Below are 9,672 nucleotides of genomic sequence, written 5' to 3'. Positions count from 1 at the left end.
GGGGGGGGGGGGGCTTGACGATAATTATTAGACACGCGATACAAGCTTTTTTTAATTAATTGGACTTTTTTTTTGTTGATTCATCGAAAGTTTTATGAAAATTCATTGGGATCGAAAAAAAAGTGGATGCTCGTAAATATATATATATATAGAAATTTATATACAGCGATACGCGAATTAGATACATGAAAATGCCTGAGGTTAGATAATGACCAGTACCACCACTTGACGCCTCCATTAGATAAAGCTAAATCATTTGATCCGTTCTACGCTCGATTGTACAGTGCGATACAGAAGTATTATGAATGACAGTATGAATTGTCATCATTTTTCTTCAGCGCGTTGTCATACCTAACGGGTGTTCACTTTCGAACGCGTCAATCGTGACCACTGTCGCCTTTAAAAGTGTGCATTGATAAACATGGTCTTGCGTGTATATATATTTTTGTGACATACGTCACACCGTCAATAGTACGTACACGTGTGGAGTCCGTCGCGGGGCTCTTTGTAAACGCGGCTTTTCATCGCATTCGGCACGGGCGAGCGTGACCGCATTTAGATTGGTCCGTTGATTCGTCATGACGTCCGTGCGACTTGTTGCCGTGGGAAAATTATGGGAAGGGTTGAAAGATGACGGGCGATGCTTTAGAACTTTTTTTTTTCTTTTTATTTCAATTTTCTCGATAAGGACCGGTCGCGGGGAGCGCAGAGGGAGCCAGCCGTCGTTTTCGTCGCCCGCTGCATACCGGGTCATCAAATTGACTTCCGTCGCTCGTACGACGAGGAACTAGTCGGACCTGCTGTATTGTAGAGGCGTACGAAGAACAAACAAGTGGAACGAAATTTCTCTCTTGGTGGCAATGCTAATAAGAGAAATTTCTATTGTGTCGAAATTGGCAAGGACTCAAAACTCTGCCGGTCGCCGGCTTTTTGATTCAAGGACGCCTCTTTGCCTTTTTCTTGCGACAGCCACAGATTCGCGATTTCTAGTCCATTTGCCATCCGAATTTTGGCTCGCGTTTCTAGAAGCTTGCTTCAATTATTTTTGTACAATTCTGTACCTTTATCGAGGTCTCAGTCGACGAGCTTCAATGCTTCTGTTTGGTTCCGTCGATCGCCACCAGAGATCGCGATATCCCTAAGGTTTGATTCTTTTTCTATGATTTCACGACCTACGTAAATAACCTCCCTTGCAGGCCTTAACGTAGTCTACGTCCAATCAGGGAAAGCCGCAGTCGCTGCAGTTTGCATTTTGGCCAAGGCTCTCGACACACGTACGTAAGCCAGTAGCTTGAGTAAATTCCTTTTTCTTTTTCGTAGCAAGTTTTTGGTCTGTTTACCTTCTGAAATATTATTTCTAATTAACACCAGAAAATTGCTCTCGACCTATCCCGCTCATTGACAGCCTTCGCGCTTATCGCGAAACACGTGTACAAATCGTTGCGTTGATTCTTGTACGATTGATACTAGAAAAAAAAATTTTTTCTCTATTTCGAAATTTATCGAGTTTTACGAACACACAATAATACTTTTATACAGTAAGGATGCAAGGAGGCTCTTATGTCTTCGCACCGAAAGATCAGACCACAGGTATAACAATGCCGAGCGCCGTTCCTTCGGTATAAGAACGACTGGTGATCTGGAAAAAAAAAAAGTAATTTCAGTCGGCGACCGAAAAAAAAGTTCACATTCGAAAAGTGTTGGAAAAATTATACAACTAAAATTTCACAGAAAAAAATGAATATACTTGATAAAACAGCATGCTCGTTTTAATTACGAAGTTGGTTCTCACGCATTATCGAGGGACACGACCATGACTTCTGTTTAGGGCTTCGCGATTGAAAGGAGTGCCCTCTATCCCCCCTGCACCCCCCTCGTCACGTCGTTCCACAAATTCCGCGTTACACATGGTACACAGTCGTAACAGCCGTCACGCAACGCTTTCTTTTCTTTCGTCACACACGCGCGCGACGTCGTTTCGCGCTAGTCGAAAATTTTGTTCGCGACTGTACGACAGCGTATGTATTTTCTATTAATTCTGCGACTGTTTGCTCCCGTATATATACGGCGCGATACGTGGCCCAGATACATGATCGATGAAATTTCTATCTGATCCTCGTCGACGCCGAGAGCGAAAGGATTCTGGCCAATTCCGTAGGAGATTCCCAGAGACAGGAGACCTCAAACACGTCAGGCGCATGCGTCATTGTACGGTAACGTGTGTCTGCCTACAATTGTAATAAAGCTTCGTGCCAGACAGGATCGAGTAACGAACGATTAACTTCCGAAGAACCATAATAAAGAGGGAAAAAGAAAAAAAGAAGAAAAAGTCAAACCATCCGCGCCGACGGTCGGACGCGGAATGAGCTACGAACCAGTAACGTAGAAGCGGTTGGCTGGCTCTGCAGTTGTGTTACGTAAGCGGGGTTCTTTTCCTCGCTCGGTACCCCGCCGCCGCTCCTCGTCTATCCCCACTCCGAGCATCGCGTACCCCTCCGTAGTACCCCGCGCTCCCTCCTCGTACCCTACTCCGCAAGTCGTGGCGAGGCGCCCCTAACGCGGCTCGGCCGCGTGCGTTGCTCGAGGCACACTTTGGCAACACTAGATAGTCAACGACTGGTGCTCGGACTAAGTACGGATGCAGGGACTGTTGTCTACCGTCGGTTGGTCGCCGCGTGCGTTTTAATAGAAGCTACAGTGGGCCCAATATATCATTGGGCCTTCTACTTGAAGCAATCGAGAGAACAATCGGTCGTTTCAGTGCTTTCGATGCGGACTCGTATCGATATAGAGATTGGTAATTTACGTACACGTTGCTCGGTGAACGGCGCGGAATAATAAAAATCCCACTGTCCTTGGACTTGGTATCAATATAGCTTTGGGAATTATCGTGCATTACGTGCGAGCCCTGATGATAATACTAGGCGGAGAGACGGTCTTTGTTTTGACTGGCTTTTTTACCCTTGATGCATTTCGCGAGTGTTCTACCTTACCGAACGGTACGCTCGTTCCCGCCTTGTCTATCCTCTGGTGACCCAAAACTTTTTTGTTTGCTCAGTGGTTTGCCTTTGATTTTCTTGCTCTTATCGAGCAAATTCGTGACTCATACCAGTGTTAACCAAAGATCAGTACAGTGCGATAATGGGGTCTGGTGGACGGTAGCGGAACGCCCGAAATTCTTAGGGATCACGTCGTCGCTCGAGTGGAAACGAAAGTTCTGTCCTACGTGTCTCTAGTGTCTCGACTGTTCGTTACCATTTTTATTGCGGGAAATTGGTGCGCGAGTGTACGCTTTATTATTCGACGTGCTGGTGTGACATTAGGAGCCATTATATTTTCCCTTGTGGAAGGGACTGATCGAAGAGGAAATCGATTAGTGTCTCAGTGACGCGCTCTACTGCAGTCGCGACTGTGTTACTTCTTGATGCACGTTGATTGAGATGACCGCGTGAGATATTGTCGCGCAAACAATAGGACCGATAAAACGAACTCACTACGTACGATATACATCAAGAGTGATTTATGTGGCAACATCCTTCTGGATCAGCTTGCACCTGGAGTGTCTACCGTATAGGAACATCAATCACATTCCAGGGATTTTGTGGCTGTTGAAACAGAAAAAAAAATCTTGGCCCACTGTTTGACTTGCGTGCGAGGGAAGCTGAGGGAGTGGTGGTGGTGATAGTTCGGTTGAAAGAAAGTGAAAAATTACAAACGTTCGTTTGAGCAACGCACGTTTCTTACAACGATTCGTAAGAAAGCGTCCGATCCTTACTGTGTCGCCGACCGGAACCAGTGGCGCCGTCGATTTATTTAGTTGCCTAATTCTTCTCGCCTTAGAGGACTGCGGTAACGTGAATTCTGGCTAGGGGAAAATCGCGTCCTTGAATGCGACACTGTTGTGACGCTGGAAAAATTGGTACGAGGTGACGAAGGATTTAAAAAAATAAAAAAAGGCGAACTGCCAGGACAGAACTAATTTGGGGGGGCGCCCTCTGGGATACTTGTGAAGGAAACCTTGCTTGCTGGTGGCTACGCTGACAAGGATTTTTCGAATTTCGATATATTCCGTAACAGTGAAAATAACATTCGTACAAGAGGGACACGCTTCACTTTTTCTTTGCCGTTATGATTTCGAACCAATACTGAACGTCTACGGGTGCAATACAGTGGATCTTTGAAAACTTTCGTGTGCCAGTACAGACAGGTCGAGTGCTCAAGCCGTGTTACCACGATGCCGGTTTTCAACATAATCGCCAGGAGATGTAAGGTGAGTCGCAAGGCTAAACAAATTAAAGTCTCGTTTTTATATAACGCCTATTACCGTACTCGGTAAGATTCTTGAAATTCGGCACACCGTTTTCATAACATTACCAAATATTTTAACGATATCGCTCCTCGTTCGGAAGCCACGAAAAGTGTTCCCTTGGGCGAAGTTTTCGATCTTGTCTTCTTCGGCGATAAGATAACGACCTACAACATGAGTCGTATCTACAGACAAGATATTATTCTGATTTTGGAAATAAGTACGTCGTTCGTTATTATTCTTGCTTCAATTTATTTTCCCCCCTTATCTTCGTCTCTTGCAACGAGAATTGCATCGTCTGCTAAAAACGACTCAAGGCGCATGCGCAAGGCACTCGTTACCCACGTGCATCCACAATCCTACCAGTCATACCACCCGACCATAGAGAAAAGTGCATTCGCAACAGTAAGTTATCGCCGTAGTCATTGATAACAATCTAGTATGTTAATGATCGATTACGTAATTTTATTATAAAAGAAAAAATGTATAATTCTTTCCAACATTTAAATATTCAGACTTTTACGTCAAACTACTAACCATTAGTATACACGTTACATGTGGTTATCATGATAATCGTGTAATAGCCCACTCAAAAGTTCAGGGAGATCGTCAATTCAGATTTTTCGTGTATTATCAGGAAACTATATACCATCCTCAAGGAAACGATTGTTCTACGCCTTTACACTTGTTTATACAACACCGTACAGATTAAAAGGCATATCATACACTAGTATAAAAGGCTTGCATAATGAACATACACGACAAATTCAAGAATTATACAATTAAGTACCGGGCGATTACCAAATTCGAGTTGTAATCTCGGCTGATATCATTTTACACCGTATCAACTCTGTCGCGATTAATTAGTTTAGTTGGTTAACACAAATTAAATGCGTCAAGGTAAAACGATCAAATTTCTTGTTTACATATTATCGTACACGCGTATCTGTAATATAAATGTTAATTAAAAGATCAGCGAGTGCCGATAAATAATTTTTCCGCAGACTGTACTAGAAAAATATTTTTAATCTTTATCCTACGTCGTAACTTACTCGCTATCGAGTTTTCATTTTGTTAACGATTTTCGAGAAGCGTTTGAAACGCCAGATCCTGGTGTGCGCATGCGCCGTAGGTTCCACGTGCCTAGTATCGTTATATTGAGTTACACAAAGTGCTGTTCACCGTATCTGACGAGAATCGGTGTCAGTTACTGCTTAAATATGCTCTTTCCTCCTTGGTGCAAGCAGCATCGTTGTTAATTACGATTCCTGTTACAAGGTTAGAAAGTGCATTCAAAAATCCCACGCCCAATTTAACCGTCAAAATATTTCACGCGTTACGAGCGAACTTCCTATACAGACGTAATGTACGGTACTGCAGCCGTAGGTGGAATCAATATGCGATCCCTGTCTGCTACTACAATAAATTTCTACGCTTACGGTACTTAATTGTGTATGCAATTACGATCTTCGTTCATTTACGTAATTGCAAGTGCAGTTGCTTGCCGCACGTGCATCTATGCGACACCTAGCGGAGACGGAGACGAGACAGTTTTATGTGCTGGGAGTATGTTTTGGGTATACAATTTTATTTTTCCTCATAATTTCACGCGACTTTTTCGACAATTGTTTTTATATTCACATCACTCGACGTATTTCTGGGTCTCCGGTGCACATCTGTATCGCAGTATATTCTTATTTTTCTAATACAACTCGTTTCAAATCATCTCGTCTGTCACAGAAACGATCTATCGATCCTCTGTGATATTCGCCCGTCAAATGATTCGTGCGATGAATAGAATTGGCGTAGCATCATCATTTCTGCGGTTGCAATAAATGTGTTTACGATGTGGTTGCCTTGTACAGTAATTCGCAAAATTACAATCCTACATTATTTCCCGTCCACGTGTGCTCACCAGAGCCATACATCATTCGATATTCCACGCATAACGCTCGTGACGTTTGCTCGGGGATATTCATAATAGAAAACAAAGTAAAAAATAAAAAAAATAGGAAAAAAAAAAGTATTTTATCGTTAAAACGCTACAAATAAATGCGCCACGTAAATGAACACGGTTACGCTCGCGCCATTGCAGTAAAAACAAATAAAGTTAACAGAAAACTCCGACAAACGGACAAAATTCACGAACCGTCTCTTTGTCCTTATTTTGTAACACTTTTATTAAATTTATTGACAGGTCGTAAAATCTCCGTGCATTGTCATCGTTCGAAACAAGACAACGACAATAGCACTTTCTAACGTAAATGCAGCATCGATAACCAATTTAAATTTCCCGCGCTAAGTATCAAGTTTACATTGTCCCAGTGCTGCCAATCTTTCACGTCTGCTCTTCTTTCCCCCGGCTACGTTACCAACCGACCCTGAACCATTCTCAGAAGTGACACTACGAGGAAAATAGTAAAGCCCATATACCCGCCTATATACAGTGAGTCATTCCGCGTAATTTATTATTTTTCTTTTTCTCGTGCTCAAGTTGGTACCAGATCGTCGGATTGATTGGTAAAAAAGATTCATCTCGCAGGTTACATTCCGATCGTTCTTTTGGCCTAAAGCACCGAGCGTGGCATGACACGGCACTCGTAGCTTATTATTGTTTACGTAATAATGTTCACGTAACGTTTGCGCATGCGCGTACGTACTCGCATCAAGACCAAACTACGTAAATACGTAACAAGTACCGTAACAGCTGTCGTCGAGGACAATTTAGGGATAATAATACGAGTAGTAGTAGTAGTATAATTAAAGGTAAGGTTAGGTAGGGAAATTTGAATATTTTTTGGAGAAAAAAATATAAATAATAATGTACCAGCCATTGAAACTTTTAATTTAAAAGTCGACTGTCCTACAATGGTACGTTTCCAATTTCCACCGAGGAGTGGCGCCCTTGTATATCATCCTTGTCTCCTTTAAGCCCCTCCATTTAATATTTGGCCTCCATTCTTCTCTTCTTTACTCGCAGTCCTAATGACGTTCGTCACCGTGGGAACTGTTTTCATTGTTTCTTTACCTTTCACTTAAAAGTAAACGTCACTCGATTTTGCCAGTGTCCGTCGCGCAATATGTCCGATTGGATTATCAAGGTTTCCTCGTCCCGTGAAACTCTTGGCTGTACGATTGGTCGACCGTGCGTTTTCGTCGCGTTAAATTCTTTAACTGTCATTACGAAGTATCGTCATGAACTGTACTCGGCGTCGACGACGCGTTTCGATGTTATCGATCGTTACGTTCGAGATACGAACGCGAAACGATATTCGATAAGTCGATTCGATCGAGTTGACGGCGCCTTGGGGAAATGAATAATAAACCGGCAACTGTGTATCTGCCTTCACGTGTGTGCTCAACGTGCCCACCTGATTTGTCGGGTCCTCGATGCAAATAGACTTTATTGTAAATTCTTTTTCAGGCGGAGGATCTCCTGGACGACATATTGTCCTTCGAAGCTGGCTCGTTAGGCGACGGGCTTAAGGACGGACAGAGCGGAAGTCTACCGAATCTTCCGGAACTGCAGGTCAAACCGGAACCTTTGTTACTGACGGATGCGGAAATACACGCTCTGGCGAAAGATCGGCAGAAAAAAGACAATCACAATATGAGTAGGTATAGCTTTGTAAATCTTAATGTTCTTATTGCACTACAAATTATATTTCCTCTAGGTAACTCTGTCTGTACGGTTGGTATCACTGCGAGAGGATAATCCCCTGATGTGAATTATAAGAATAAATTTACGACAGGTAAACCAGGGAAATGAAATTGAAATGGAATTTCTGATATTCAGAATCAATGCGGTATATACATACGTATGTATATATATATATGTATGTATGTATATATATATATATATATATATGTATGTATATATATATATATGACGTAGACAGTGCAATTTTCCTTGATACCGTCGGTACGCCGGAAACGGTCCCCGTTAACGGGAACCTGGCCAATCTCTGGCAAAACGTCAATACTCGCTGTGGGAGTTGACACGATGGCAGTGAGAAAATTCCGATTTTCCTGATAACATATATATAGATATATATATATATATATATATATACTCATAGGCACGTATGCTAACGCTTTAGGGAAACTACTCTATATATATATATACATACACGAAATGTATATATGCGGATACAGGATACAGACAGAAAAGAAAATATTTGATTCGTATCACGTTTCTCACACGTGACCTACACGAACAACGCTATGAGAATTATTAATGTTTTTAATAAGGATTAAGAGATATATGATACATTGTCAATTACACGTCTTCGATTCGACGTGTATATTGGAAGCTGCCAATTAAACTGGCACTATCTAATCTGACAAATCGGTAGGGTATATATATATATATTTCTTTCCGATATCCCACTAGTCGCTATTATTATTATCGTTATTGTTATTATATCCCCATACGCATCATTTATGATTTCAAAGGATTGAGTTTTATCGTTACTCTTTTGCTTTTCTCTTTTTCTTATTTTTTCTTCTTCTTTTGACTTACTATCGACACTCGTCACTTTTTTTTCAATACGACACCTTATCGGTCGTCCGTTGGTATAACTGTCGCTTATAATAGGGACATCTTATCGGGTTCGCCCAACGTAACTAATTACTTGCGATGGAGATCCGAAATTCTACACGTTGATACCCATCTAAATCCCAGCAGCTACCCGTGGATCAAAGATCACAGGGGAGCTTTGTAAATCAGAAAGCACGACTCTGGTCTAAATCTTAATTAAACAGGATACTCGGATCACGGGTAAAATCGATGTATGCTTTCGATCAATTCTAAGTCGTTTTGCCGCCGTTTATCTAATCACCGGAGTTTAAATCCCACGGATCTTTTCATCGTGATCCATTAACTTTCTTTCGATGGATTTATCCTTAGATCATCAGCGATCTTTCTTTTTATTTTTTATTGCACTAGCGGTCACGTATTGCTATTTTCATTGATCCCATCCGAACACGTGTAAGATTTATTATTGTTATCATTGGACCACTGCACGAGCGCGGGTCGACTCGATGAATCGTCAAGGCCTACGTTCGACAAAGTCATTAGCGGCCAGTACGAAAAATTGTGAAAATTTTTTTTTTTCAAACCTGCCCTCTTCTTGCGTATCGGCGAAAAATAATTTTCGATAATAATATTTATTATGTAAAATTGACGTAAAAATATTTTTAGACGATTATATTAATCGTACGCGTCACATTTTTTTTATCCAAAAAATATTAGTATCATGGTTACCAACGGTAACGACATGGAAGTATTTATTGAGCCAATTATCGTTATATGATTGTCACTATGCTTGACCTTGAACGTCATTTTAGTCAATCACGTATATCGA

The 9,672-nt window shown here is 41.8% G+C and overlaps 1 protein-coding gene across 11 annotated transcripts in view; it reads left to right on the top strand.

Annotated features, from left to right (window-relative positions):
• The window catches only part of LOC107270015 (transcription factor EC), a 39,390-nt gene that overhangs the window by 20,800 nt on the left and 8,918 nt on the right, over positions 1–9,672 (top strand). For 8 of the 11 annotated variants that reach the window (XR_003060573.1, XM_015744624.2, XM_025087889.1 and 5 more), the window contains one exon: positions 7,731–7,920. Coding sequence is in view for 8 of the 11 variants with exons in the window: in XM_015744624.2 (XP_015600110.1) it covers positions 7,731–7,920 (190 nt within the window). In the remaining 3 variants the exon portion in view is untranslated. Of the gene's footprint in view, positions 1–7,730; positions 7,925–7,980; positions 8,059–9,672 lie in introns of all 11 variants that reach the window. The other 3 variants (XR_003060574.1, XM_025087902.1, XR_003060575.1) reach the window with 2 other exon arrangements.

This window comes from Cephus cinctus, unplaced genomic scaffold (genome assembly GCF_000341935.2).
Source record: "Cephus cinctus unplaced genomic scaffold, Ccin1 Ccin1_scaffold0076, whole genome shotgun sequence".
In the NCBI taxonomy this organism is placed as follows: domain Eukaryota; kingdom Metazoa; phylum Arthropoda; class Insecta; order Hymenoptera; family Cephidae; genus Cephus; species Cephus cinctus.
This window is presented reverse-complemented; position numbering and strand designations above follow the sequence as displayed.